Here is a 14,674-nt window from a genome sequence, read left to right on the forward strand (position 1 = left end):
GCACTGAGTGGAGATGGGGGGACCAGATGGCCAGTTAGGGTGAAAAGCAGATGGGCCGAAATTCCATCAGCAGCTAAATAATCTATTCAAACTCCTGGTCAGCAAACGATTGCTTAATGCCATGCTCCTGCTTCAATTCCACATAGTTTCAATGCTTTTCCTACAAAGATGTCTGTATATGTATATTACCCAAAGTGTCACACAGGAAAAAAGCTGATTAATTCATCAGACAAGTACTGGCTGATCTCCGAGGAAGGTAAATACTGTAGAAACGACACACAAAAATTGTAAATCAGCACATAAGTCTGTATTTTCACAAGAACTGCTTGACGTGACAACACGAATCTGCTGAAGTTGGCAAGGTGCACCCAACAAACATTTAATTTTAAGTATTTATGATGTCAACATAACCTCAAGTTAAACTTTTCTCTGTATTTTGTACCCTGACATTATCAAACTCCACACAGAATCTAACAATTTTTCTGACAATCTTTGAAAAACCACTCCAATGATCCGTACAATCAACTACTTTCATCTTTTTCTTTGTCTCTGTTATTATTTTAAATAAGACTTTCAGGTTTGTTAGCTATAAACAACATTACATCTCATTGTTTATTGAAAGCAGCATAAACATTGTGTGAAAACATTTTTCAATTATCAAAAGAATGTTTATTAGTTGTTTGCAGGCTGTCACTAGTCAACTGATGCAGTGGCACAGAGAGACAATCAACACATTGCAGGATACAAACAGTTGCATCAACACATTCTGAAATATGGGTTTTCAAAAAGGACCAACTAAGGTTCCAATATTTTCTATATCGAATGTGAAATTCGCTTTTTCTATTAATCACAACTACTATTTTTACTTTAGGTTATATCTGAGATATTAAAAATATCTCAGATATAACCTAAAGCAAGTCTCAGTAACATCCTGGAGAGTGAGCAAATTTCATTTGATTATGGAGTTTTTGAATATCCACCTGCTTTAAACACTGCAACCCATTCAAGACATAACAGGAGGCATGAGGCAGGTGTCAAATTATTGACACTACAAGTTGCACAGAAGCTGACTCACTTTGTAAAAAGATAGGCTTTCTGGGACCTGGCAACTTCAGACTTCAAGTAGATGAATAGAAAACAAAATGCTATTTAATGTACCACTAATGTCACTGATGCGTTAAAGATTTGTATTCACACAAGACACTTCCTGTTGCTTCAATACAATGTGTGGTTGTCGTAGTTCATGTTCCAAAAATGCTCACAGCAAAGTCAAACATCTTTCCTCACAGACCATTTGGTAAAGCTGGAACTGCCAGCCGGCAAGTTTACAAAGTCTGACGGCTCCTGAACAACAACAGCATGTGACTGAAGCCAAAGCTGTCAGAAGTTTGGGGGCAAGATGTGGACAGGAGCTGTCCTCTGGCTGGCAGGTGTCAGCATAACCCAGAACTCTATTGATACATGTTGCAATAATTTTAAGGTGGTTTTTTTTAGAGACACAATGGAATAAGTGAGATTTCCTCTCTTGTAGCCAGACCCACCTACCCGATTCTCCAGGCGGGCTGCAGCAGGCAGTCATGGAAAGTTATGGCTGCTTGAACTGTAATGGTCTGGTACTGCAGGCCTCAGATGATTCAGCTAGTCTCAATTGTGCAGATATTTATTTTAAAACAGGTTTTGAGTCTGATTATTCTGGATGTTTACCCTGTATTTTTGTAATACCTTTGCAGATGTATGTAGGATATTTAATAGTATCGATTTTATTATCCAAAGGGATTCTACTGTGCTCATTGTTTGTTTTGGGTTTTTTTTGCTTTCACTGGCCCAAAACCTCTTTAGACATGAGCTCTGTATTGTAAACACAAGTTCAGAGTGGAATCATTCCCAAATGTTTGCCACGTTCTTTGTGAGGTCAGCATAATTGCAAACCATTTCTCTCCTCCCCTCTTCTCCACAACTGGTTCTATTCAAACAAAGCACATTTCTAACTTCTCTTACGGTTGACCAAAGAGCAAAAATGCAGCAAACAATTCGGACAAAGGCATGCCATTAGTCATCATCAGGAAAGAAATTCGCCTTGAAATCATGTAGAGTGAGTGGTTGTTTCAGAATTGTGGCTTTAAGTTGGTCATGATTGTTCAATAATAGAGCTTGCATTAATGATCCAGAAGGAGAAGGTTGTTTCTGCTTATCCTGCACGCTGATCAATCCAAGTTAAATAGTTTTTTTTCCAGTAAACTGTAAAACTGTGTGCGGGCTAGAATAGTGTGAAATCACAGCTCAGAAACCCCTAATCAGTAAAGTTGGAAGACTTCATCATCCAACACGTGTCCCTTTCGAGGTGACGAGGGGCCTTCGGCTGACCACGGTCATTACGCCGCCGTACAACCGTCCTGCAGTTCGCCCGCTGGTTTAAACAAAGAGGACATCAGCAAGGAAAGGCAGTTAAAGCTTCATGAAAAAACAACCCAAGTCATTTGAGGCCATAAGATGAAACTGACTGAGAGAAGAATTTGGTGAAATTTGAGTCATATCTTCACTGCAGATACATTAAGATTTAAAGATTAAAGCTTATTTGAGATGTTGAATCTCATCAACTTAGGCTTAAGGGGAAAAAAAGGCTGAATCGTTCCTTGATTTGTGGGTGATTCACCTGACTTTTTCAATAAAACCAAGGATAGCTTGCAGTGTTGTATCGCCTCTTGAAGGGGACACCTTATAGTGAGACCACCCAGTCTTTCATTCTCTGTCTGCCTGTGCAGTCTACATGTTGTTCCTGGGCCGTTGTGGATTTTCTTACTGTCCTTTGCTGGGCGATCACACTGTTTGATTGATTGCGTGACTCCACATTACTGTGAGACTGCGGGTGGGAGATTGTTGAGCACGGATCGAAAAAGAAATATGGTGGATATCTGGTTGTAAAGGTTGTAAAGTCACTCATTTGGTGATGAAGAAGGTGAACTGTAAAACCTAACATTTCAATGACATCTGAGGACATTTTATATTTCATGCTGACACATTGCTTTAGAACACAAGTCCTTGAAACTGAATCAATCAGAATTGCCATTATTTATTGAATACATTCTGACAAAAATGTAAAGCTTGTGTAGCGAAAATTACTGTCCACAAACTCTTACTATTATTTTTGATAGATGATATGCTTGATCTGAATTCCCACAGTGATAGGATCCAATGCTTTAACAGCAGCTGTGGCAAAAGAAAAGGTATTAATTTGTCTTTCCTATAGTTTATCTCCTGGGAGTTTGAGAATGCCTGCATCTCACTCTCCAGCTCCAGACAGGCAGCTGTTTCTGCACCGAATTTCCAAAACGTTCACGCTCAACCTGGAATCCACTAATGGGCTACCAATGTTCATCCATCTCCTTCAGCATGATTGATTGGGCCTTGTCACTTACCACAAGAGGCCCTTGACGCATGCTCTAAAAAAGTTTATTTAGACTTTCAATACCAGTGTCCCACAGAGACCATGGTGACATTGAAATGACTGAGCTCGATTTAATAATCTCAAATGCTACAGTTGAGATCATTTTACTGCAACAAAACAAAATCACTTATGACCAGTGAGTGATTTCTAAAGAGATGACTAATATTTACATTGAAAACTAATTTTGTGTAATGAAGACGGAATAAGTTTCTCTGAACACTGTATCCGTTTATAAACTCACAAAACACCACAAGTCAGCATGTCCACTAATCTTCTAAACATGTGAATGTGTTCCTTTATCTGGCTCTCCTCCCTGCTTCTTCCCCATCTGACGATCTGTAAATCAGCCGTGTTTTGACGCTAAATGGCTCTCGACCTTTGGCCTCTGCAACAGAGTCCAGTGTCCAAGTGTTTAGTCTCAATGAGGCAGATTAGGAGGTAAAAAAGTCAGGCAAAACAAGGAGAGGCTGCTGCAGTTTCCACACAGACGGGCTTTATACCTGAGAGCCAGTGATTAGAGACCTAATCTGCTGCTATGGTGGTCCTGCAAGAGGACACGCAAGCACAATAGCATGCACAGTGGCAGTGCGGATCCATTTTGAGGAATACTACTGACAATGCTTGTTTGTAAATAGTATAAAAAATGACATGTCAGACTTTTACACGTAACAGATTTGCAGGTATGAACGATCGTTGAAAATGAATAAAATGTTAAAAAAAAAATAGTATACAATCAAATTTTACTGTGACTTCGTAAATTGCCAAAATACACAAGTATAATATACAGGGACACACTACCACACACAGTGGAGTTAGCTGGTAAATAGCTGGTAAGACCTGCGAGCAATAAACAGAGTCTAGTGCAAAGTAAAGCTTAGCTTTGCTTCCTCTCTGAACACCCAGTAAGGCTCTTCACATGTCATAATCATTGCATTCGGGAGCTTGGGATTGATCCTAAAGTCGATTTTGATATCACAAAGGTGATATTTATGTCATCCTGACATAGAAATCTGTATCGCGTAAATGATACCGTGTAAAAATAAAAAAAAGTCCGGAGCATTTTCAAAATTCAATAAATCAAACACAAAATGTTTCTAATGCAATCCAGGTCAATAGGTATGCATGTCAAATGCCGAAGGGGTTATTTCAATATCTATTGTTCCAAAACAGCTTCATACTAAAGTACAGTTAAAATGAAGTATAAAATAAAGTTTCTACCTGCTTCTACTCAATCTTTACCCTTGTTATCCTCACGAGTAGAACGGCTCTTATTTGGCAGTACCACCACATGTTCCTTGATTCCTCTATTTAGTAAATGTGACTTATGAACTGTGGGGTAACACGACTGAAGCATTACTTTCCATAATGTGCAGTAATACATTTCTGTGGCTGTTTTTGTTTTTCTGTACTAAATGCCCCTGAACTAACATCTGTATACAATCAGCTCCACCATCATCTCTGAACTGTGGGAATCCTCAACTAAAAACTAAAATTACCAGCTCATTGTTCAACTTGATGAATGTCTCGCCTTCATTCTCCTAAAAAATAGTGATATGCAGCAAATTTTTTGGCATCTCCTCCAAACGTGACTTCACTCTTGATCAAAATGTTTAGCCAACAACTAAAACACAGGCACCGCATCATTAGCCCAACTCATCAGAAAAGAGTCTATAAAAGCAGTCAATGCAGATGTTTTCATTACCACAAATGTTGAAAAAGTCCGTTTTTGATGCTGGTTTTGTTCTACCAACTATCCTGATGCACATTATATAGAGGCCCAACTACCAACACCAGGGGCTCCAGGAGCCAGGCCTGAGTAATGGGAGGCACAAGGAGTGTATGGAATGACTCCTCTGGCTGGCTCAGTGTGAGAAGAAGGGAAGCATGCTAGAAATATTTTCCACATAGTTGTGCAAGGATGGGAAAGTGGAGACTTGGTTGGGTAACAGAGGTATAAGCCTGGGAGAATTTTGCTTTCCAAGCATCTAAAATGATAGTCATTTGTAATAAAACTGTTTGGAAACAATTAGGATAACTGCGGTTTCACAGCTAATCGAAGGCATCAGAGGAGGTAGAATAAATGAAGCAAAGTCTCCATCCCCAAGCAAAGCAAAATTGAGGCTAGACTACAGATGCATTAAAGGGGCTATAAAACTCAACTTCTATTTCTGATCGGTATCTTTATCCATTGGATACAAGTTAAAGGATTTTTGCAGCTCCTATTCCTCATTGAGCCATGCTATTCACTGCTGGAACTTTGCTATATTGTTGGAAGTTCTAGGCAATTTTTGGTAAAGTCTGACACAAAAGAAAATGTGAGAATAGTTGGCTTCTGAGGTGTGTAAAAGTAAACCAAATACAGCAACTGCAAAAAAAAAAAAAAAAAAAAATGACAAACTCTTTCGCTAACATGTCTGTTGTGTACCCACAATAGCTCACCGATGTAAGCTGGTTTGAGCAGATTACTGGATTACACGTATCCATTTAGTTTTTTAAAGGAGTCAGTAATTATAGTTGTAACAACAGTAAAGGAGCTTAAGAGCCCATGAAGGACAGTTTGACCAGGGTGGTCTCTCTCTCTCTCTCTCTCTCTCTGTCTCTCTCTCTCTCTCTCAGAACCACTTGAATAAGGTTAAATGCCGGCTCTGCGATCCAAGTAAAACAGAACACAGCCCTGGAGCACCGAGCCACAAAGCAAAGTCAACGTGTGTTAGTGACTGTTCATGGAGTTTCACTTTCAGATAGCGAAAGGCCTCATGAAGCTCTTGGAGGGAAAACAGATAATAGCAGAGGTGTGTGTGTGAAGGAGAGAGTGAAAGTGTGTTTACAGTAAGAGTTGAGAAATGAGACCAGTGAATGTCTGTGCGCTCGCAGCAGAGCCAGATTCACTCAAGGTGAACTCTGAACTGAATTCGGCAGCTTATAGTGGTTTGCCTTGTGCGGAGCTGCTAAACCAAACTGCTGCTCCGAGGGCGACCACAACCCCTGACTTTGGTTCACATTTTACGGCACGAGAGTATCTTGTTCCAGTGCAGCATAAACTTGCTTTAGGAGTCCCTGAGCGTCTGGTTTTCTCACAATATATCCGATCATTTGACACTATGAGGTTGACATGCTTGAAGATCTGCATCGTTTTTAAGTTTACCAGATAAATGGAGCCGTGGGAGCAACCGTGTCTAAAATGTACATTATATTTATGTCTGGAAAATAAAAACTGGACTAACCAAGACACGCATTCATGGCTGTCTCTGTACAGTACATTCTTTAAAAGAATTCTCAACCTGATGTAATCAATTTGAACATCACTTAGCCTTGCAAGGCCTTTTTGAACACGGTGTCAAGCACAGACCTGTGATGATAATAGCAAAGCACAGGTACAAATGACTCATAGCAACATAAAAGATAAATCTGAAGGATGACAAGAGTTTAGCCTTCATCAAGGTTTATAATTTAAAGACTCCATGTTCACCAGCTTTAAATGGTAAATAATGATCTGTGCCAAGTGGACAGATCATTATTTATGGGATAACAGGGGACATTTTTGCCACTTACAGCATGTCTCCAATGCACATTGACGTCACATGCTTTCTGTACACCAGTGGGTGGTCAACTCATCAATATTGATCGACCTATGGAAAGCATTGGCAGTGCAGGTAGATTGCAATTGCATGTCGGACTGTAAAATACCCTGACATACAAATGCGTCTGCTCTGAAAACTCCCATGTAAACATTTAAAGAAGTGCAAACTGATTCCTATTACGGTTTTCTGATTGTTGACCCACAGCATCACCTCTTAAAAAATAGATGAGGTTAATCACAGCTGATGACTCTATCCTGAAAATAATAGGTCACGGTTCATGGAGTTCAACAGTCCTCATCACATCTGTATTTTTTAATGCACCGACATTCCCAAACTTTCTCAAATAAACCTAAAAATAAGTCTGTGAGATTTTTTGACCTACTGGCACACACCTGTGACTGGATATTTTGTTCCAGTTGAGTCAATGTGAGAAAAACAAATCTGGCAGATACCAAGCGCAGCAACAAAACTAATAAAGCAACCGATTCTCTAAACCGCCCAATAACTGAGTGCTGGGCGTGTGATTAACCATAAACCAGAGAGGGGAAAACCAGATCAGCTTTCTTTTGTAAGATGAAACTGGAACTGGGTTTATTTGCTTGGGAAAAGCAACATTTCATAGTTCAAGAGGGAAGAAAAATCTTACTGACCTTGGTTTCCTGAATATGAGGCCGTATTGCTGGCAGGCCAAGCCCACGGTGGGGGTGTAAATGATAGGCATGAACCTTTCAATGTCTGACATCAGCAGCCGGTAGAAGAGCTTCTCATTGCGATCCTGGAGCCCCATCAGGAACACATATCTGCGAGTGGCAAGGAGGATCAAGCAGGGAAGCACAGCATGTTAATCTTTACCACATTGAGGGCCGATACCTGCTGAACTAAAGAATGGATGATTGAAATCAGATGTTAAATACGAGGTGTTTGTGTGAGAGACGCACCCTGGAATTGAGTGTGTGTCTATAAGTATACTGCATGATATGGATAAATACCACAAGGTCAACTGAGAAACGGAGCATGCTTCAAATAACATGGAAAGAAAAAGAAGAAGAAGAAGAAGAAGAAAATAATTCCTCTGTGATATATAATGATAATGCATAAAGACAATTCCAAATGACTGAGAAAATGCACTGCAAACAAATCAATTCCCAGATAGCTGACACACGGTCTTTGTTCTGACCGGGGATCACCTGCAAACTTAAGGTTTGCGCATGAAGCAAATTAGGCAAGCGCATGCCAAAGAGAGCTCTATTCGTAATCAGAGAAGTTTCCATAAAGCCAAAAGCACAAGGTGCTTCTTGTTGAAGGGATACAAGCATGCAGGCCTCTCTGCTATAGGTTAGGACACAACAGCTGCACAATACAGGGAAGTGACACAAGTTCTCCAAGAGAGCTGCTTTCACTTTAGAGAAGCTATTACCATCTGCCACATGCAATATATCACAAGAGGGGCTTCAGTGTGCAGGTGAAATTAATTTAGCATTGGATCTATTATTTGCTTTTGACTCCAAAGTGTTTATTTTTCTCAGCTTGACGTTCTATTACAACCCTTTTCCTGGACTCCTTTTAGTTATATGGAAAACTGCTTAAGACATGTAGATGTGATTAATCTGTGCCTATTTCCATGGCGCCTGTAAAGCCTCTATCAGCAAAGGAAAACAAGGTGTATGCCCATTCCATGAATCAATGCCATAATGCTGAGAGGGTGTCAATACAAAATGTAAACTTAAGAAAAAACGGAAAAAAAAACTACTCCTGATCACAAATGCTGTGGTTTCTGCTTTGTGTTGTTGCTATGTGCAGTTTGTGTCATTTTCCGTAAAAATCAGAAAGAAAAACATCAGTAAGAATGCAAAGGACCATAAAACTATTTGAATGATATGTGTTTGCAGTAGCACCAAGTCAAGGTTAGCAGAATACAACTAATGTATTTTCCCAAAACAGAAAACTACTTCCAATCAAGTGAAAGCTATACAAAATATTTAATGCAAAGCCATGAGTCATATTGAATAAAGCTTTACAAACTCACAGAGAGAAAAGGTTCCGACAACTCCACTACAGTGTGTCTGTGAACGATGCTTTAAAGATCAAGGTCATGAAAGGGTCATGAAACCGCATTTATTTGGATCAGGGGGAACTAAACTAAACATACAATTAAGCTAAATTGGTGTTTACTGTGTAAGAAATGTGTGTCAACTTTTTATTTGAAACATGGATGTTTCAGTGAAAACAAAAAAAAAAAAAACAGGAAATATTCTGCTGTGCAATTTGATCAGATGATGTTAACCTCCTCCAGGAGGTCACAGAGACACCGTAAGCAAGATTTAGGAAAGTGTATCAAAACAAAACAGTGTGATTAAAGCACAGGATTCTGAACTATCAGAGAGAAAAAAAACTCAGCAAATATTCATTTTTGCTCATCAATGCTGGAATCACACATCAGCATTGACGTGCCACAACAACACAAATCAGTGTTTGGTATAGAAATGTATGGAAACACCAAAATTGTATTGATATTACATTTACTTTTACAAAGAAAGTGTAATTAAGTGAGTGCAGTATAGATAATTTTGTGGCATCTAGTGGTGAGACGGCAGACTACAATCAGCTGATTACCGCACTCTTCGTCGTTGCCTTACAAGCAGGTGACAAGACATTTGTCCTCCCCTGAGGGGCTGGACTGGTGTGCCCTGGAGAAAGGATGCCTGTGTGTTAGTCCAGGCAATGCAGGGTGGGACATCTCTTAATGTCTAGTAGCTTCCAGGGAGACAAATCCCTTCTCTAAAAGCAAGACTTTGGTTTGTTCAAGGATACTGTACAGACATGACTGTGTGAGAGTGGATCTGCTGCCGATCTGGATATAAAGAGTTGATTGTCAGATAGCAAAAACATGTTCACCACATGCACAACATAACGTCTTTAAAAATATATTTAAATTGACCACAGTAAGCAAATTTAATGAAGTAATGGGAGACTTGTGAAAATCCAGAAATGTAACCAATTTATCATGCAAGAATTAAAAAAAATTAAATTGAAGTTGAAATATTAAATATTCTCTTCTTTTATATTTTGATTATAATGGAGATCAACTGGAAGTGAGAGCGGATGATCTCATCAGGATTACTTCCTCATCAGAGACCTTTGCACAACATCCTTCCACAGGCAAAGTGAACTTGTGTTTTGACAAGTAAACCGATCCTCCTGTCTAAAATTGGTGAAGTGAAACTTTAATAATGGAAAGCTAAGGACATATATTAAACACTGAGTCATTGTGTTGCCAGCTGGCTTTAGGCTAAATGTACAAATTAGAATTTTGACGACTTTATTATCAGTCAGCAGACTAAATTTAAAGATGAATCCTGATAGCGAAGTGCCTGATTTCCTGCCTGCAAACAGTAAAGATTTCTCTCTCCATTTTTCACCGTAAAAGGCGTGAACACTGCTGCCCACACCCAGGAAACAGGAATATTTACAGTACACATGGCTTTCTAAAGCAGTATCCCTGCTGACTTACGAAGTGCACTGCTTCCTTTAAAGTCGAGAACTCGGTCTGTCTCTGTCTTAATCTATCTTCACATGAGAGATCAAGCAGCTCTCCCTTCGCAGCATTCAATTCAAGCTTGTCACTGACATCTAGTAACCTCATTGGATGTGACGTGTCCCTTCAGCTTATAAGTGCAGTATTTTATTTGGCATAGTCTCTGAACATCCATTTCCTCCATTGACGGAAGAGTCGCAGCGGGTACGTAAGTCACTCCATTATGTGAGTTGCTCTTCACTTAGTCGCAAAGAGCTAAAAAAACAGGACAGATTCCACTGACATTAAAAAAAAAAAAAAATTCGAGTCCAGAAAGCTCATTAAAAATAGAATGAGAAGTTGTGCAAGTTTTGAATTATGTCTAGAAAATAAAATAAACAACAAGCGTCTTGCCGTGAATACCAAAGAAGGGGATGTGAGTTGAGCAGCAGACTGTGTGTAAACACGCCCGGGCCGAGCAGCGGCAGGGGAGCAGCACTTATGAGGACACGAGACTGAAACTCGGGCGCACTCGAGTCTCCAGAGACGGACCGAAATCGACACTGACAGGGCATGGGAATGTCAACAACAAGCTGCCATGACTGTTTTTAGATAGTAATGCTGTTCCTTTGCTATGGTGGAAGAAACTTGCTGGACCGGGTTGACCCTGAACTCTGACTCACAGGCGTAACTCAGTCATCCTTGACAGAAAGAATGACAGCCGATGGAAAAGCAAAAGAAAGATGGGATATCGCTCACAGATATTACTGAACATAGTTCAGTGAATTTAATTCAGAACAGTCACTGCGCCTGATTAAAAAACTCCAGTTTAAATGTTAGCAGGTGATATATTTGTTTCATTATACTAACTGCAGTTTTAATGGAGCATGAAGGATTGAAGTGAAGTCTGGCTGGTTACTGTGGAGATTATGAAAACAAGAAGAAGATGATGTGGGAAGGAGAAATGGAAGGAAAAGCAATAGAGATGTGTGTGGAGGTGTGTTAAGTGTAATCTATTATGTTAGGAGAGGAAAAGCCGACGTTTGGAGGTCGTCCATATGCAAGAACCCGCGGCATGCTGTGAGGCCATGGGAGGCCGCGTCAAAGAGGGGATACATCCCCTCACAATCCCTGGAGTAAGAAATATAACTTTATTCATGGTTACTAATGGTCTCCATGTGAATGAGAAGACATAATATAGTGGATATAGGTCAAAAATCAAAGCCTGGATGTCTATATTATTGGCACCAACACCTCGAAACCCAATAGAAAAGCTTCCAGCATCTCAAGATGCACAATGTAAAGAGGTTGAGTGATTCTCTGGGGCATCAGCAGAAACTCACTTCTTCAAGTGGCTGCAAACAGGAAGGAGGTTGTAAATCGATTGTGAAAATGTGAGTCTCACCTGTCCAGACTGTCTGTCTTCATGTCATAGTTCTTGAGCACTCGGAGCAGCTGGACGTCCTGGCTGACGAAACATGGGGGCAGGAGTCCATGGATCCCCAGCTGCAGACGCTCCTCTAGGGTGAAAGCCAGGCCCTACAAACACACACCAGACACTATTGACATTTAATCTCAATCAAAGTAACACTGACACTAAAGTCAAGACTGAGCAAAAGCTACATGCTACATTTAGAGCACATTGTTCAGAATGGTAACTGCAAGAGTCATCCTCCGGATCATCGTGTCTGTGCTGGTGTCTGGGGGGGAAAGGTGGAATACATTTATATTTATCTGTTACGTCATATAGCCACACTGTAGGAACGTGTTTTACTCCTGGAGCAATGAATAAATAAAAATCTGTCTTTTTTTAATGAAATTATTGGTTAACCTTTTTTGACAGGTGTTGATGCAAAATAAGGTAGAACCATATCTTCAGGAATCTATTAGCACCAACAGTTCCCATTGAAAAAGAAAAAGAAAAAAGAAAAAGAAATGTGTTAAAATAGATATAAACTCATGAATAGCACCAACCCAGTGTTAATATTCCAATGTGTGAAATCTATATGTCTGTGCAACAAAGACCAATAATCTATATATTCATTCATAATGACATTATTCTGTGGCAAGTAAAAAGCTGGAATAAACATAGGAAAAAAAAAACAACAACAAACTGCAGATGCTGAAAAGCTTTTCTGGGTTTTTGACATCTGACTCCCGGTGACTGACAGGTCAAAATAACACAACAGTGTGGAATTTCTTTAATGAATCTCAGTGGAGCTGTGAGAACAGCACAGCCTCACACCTCTGAACCTTAGCTTTCAAAGTTTTTACAACAGTAACATTCAGGTATCTCTGGTTACTGGAAGATATCTCTCTCACTCTGTTCAGACACTTTGATGACCTCTAAAATCTAAGACGATTGTGACGCATAGTTATTTAAAACAATGTTCGAATTAAGTTCAAAATAGGAGTGAAACCTTCTGCATGAAAAAATATTGTCTTTCCTTTGCAAATACGGTTTGTCTTGGCATTTTGTTGGAAATAAGCGAATATTAAAAGAAAATACTGAAGAGTGCTTTGTGGTCTTACATTCCTATGTGCTGAGCGGTGGCCTGTCAGACGTGTTGTGGGAGTGTTTGCTCTCCGAGGGGCTCCCTGTCAGCCACTCGGCCTTCAGAGAGGCTGCAGCCAGCTCACATTGTGCTGTGATGTCCGCTGTCACCAACACACAACCTCAAACACTCGCACCGCAAGGCCTAGACTAATAACCAGTTTCACTTTGACCTCTGCTTAGACTTTCATCTCGCTCACCTCCGACCTGAGACTTTGAATCCAGGAAAAGCATGCACACGTGCGGTGTCAAGGTTGAAACCCAGAGGAGCCTGACCTCTGACTGGAAGGGTCATTCTCAAGAGGAGACAATGATTTCACTCAGAGGAGATGTTTCACCTCAAAGTGACACAAGAGCGAGGCAGCAGCCACAGCACATTTCTGTTGATGTGAAATGGGGGGGGGGGGGGGGGGGGGGGTGCGTGTCCCCAAAGCACCCGGAGCGAGCATCAAGTCCATATCGCAAACCGAGGCGACATTCTCCACTATTCTCTGCAAGTGAGGCATGACACGGCGGCGACTCTCAACCCTTTCTCTCGTCGTGGACGTGCAGCGACCCGGTGAAACCTCAGCCTCCCCGTGCCAGCTACTGTTGCTGGTTATTAAGATTGAGTGTAAATGTTTGGGATCCCATCCACACCTGCTCGGCCCCTGGGCCGCTGCCCTCTATGGCCCTTTCAGCGCCTCTGCTGGCACTTCGTGTGTATATGGCTGTGTTGAAACACTTGGTTGCAATTAAAATGTACCTGATCACACTGCACATTTACCTTTGACAAGACATTCACTGAAACACATGCTAACTTAACATATTGAAGGATGTTTCAACACGTAATTTCCTCTTTTTGTGATTGCAGCATATATTAAAATAACCTGATATATGATTTTTATTTGCTATGAAAATGTTGTATGATGTGAAAAAAACCAAATCAGGTACCATTTGCAGATTAAAACAACGTTTTTCTCCTTTATTTCAGGAAGGATTTGTTGTCACAGTCTATACACCAGTAAATGCTACTGTCATAACTGAAGTATGATGCATCCATGAGTCGACTCGACACATTAGACACTAGAAAGCTGACATCCAATCACTTTCATTTGCCAAGCATGGTGTAATTCTTTTTTTTTTTTTTCACTTTTATTTATAATGTTAAAATAAAAAGATATGATCTCGCACACTGGTTATAAAACACAAGAAGACATGATTAAGTTACAACATAAAGGGTTATCAGAAGTTGAAACACGAATCGGCGTCAGGCACGTGGAATTTGGTGAGCCTGTGGTCAAACGAGCCAGCAGCGCCGACCGCAGACGCACGTCCAGATCTTGTTAGAGTTCCTTTATCAGATTAAAAAAACGCTGAGACCTCGACACTGTTGCTTTCAGATTTAATCGCATTGATTTGTGATTGGAGCAAAAAGAGTGCGGCAAAGCAAAAACAAGCCATTTCCCTTCTGGCAGGACATCAGAAAGAAATTAATTTTATCTTGTTTTTTTTCTTTTTTTGCCGTCTTTAGTCTGAAGAGAATACTGTGTGTCACACAAGCAGCCTTGGCACATTGACACCAGTGAATCCAGACGTGA

The 14,674-nt window shown here is 40.3% G+C and overlaps 1 protein-coding gene across 1 annotated transcript in view; it reads right to left on the minus strand.

Moving 5' to 3' along the window:
* me1 (malic enzyme 1, NADP(+)-dependent, cytosolic) overlaps positions 1 to 14,674 on the minus strand; it is an 87,866-nt gene that overhangs the window by 43,218 nt on the left and 29,974 nt on the right. The window contains exons 2-3 of the mRNA XM_080501234.1: positions 11,946 to 12,079; positions 7,677 to 7,826 (exon numbers count right to left, since the gene is read on the minus strand). Coding sequence (XP_080357360.1) covers positions 7,677 to 7,826; positions 11,946 to 12,079 — 284 coding nt within the window. The remainder of the gene's footprint in view (positions 1 to 7,676; positions 7,827 to 11,945; positions 12,080 to 14,674) is intronic.

Source organism: Blennius ocellaris (assembly GCF_963422515.1).
Source record: "Blennius ocellaris genome assembly, chromosome: 8".
NCBI lineage: Eukaryota > Metazoa > Chordata > Actinopteri > Blenniiformes > Blenniidae > Blennius > Blennius ocellaris.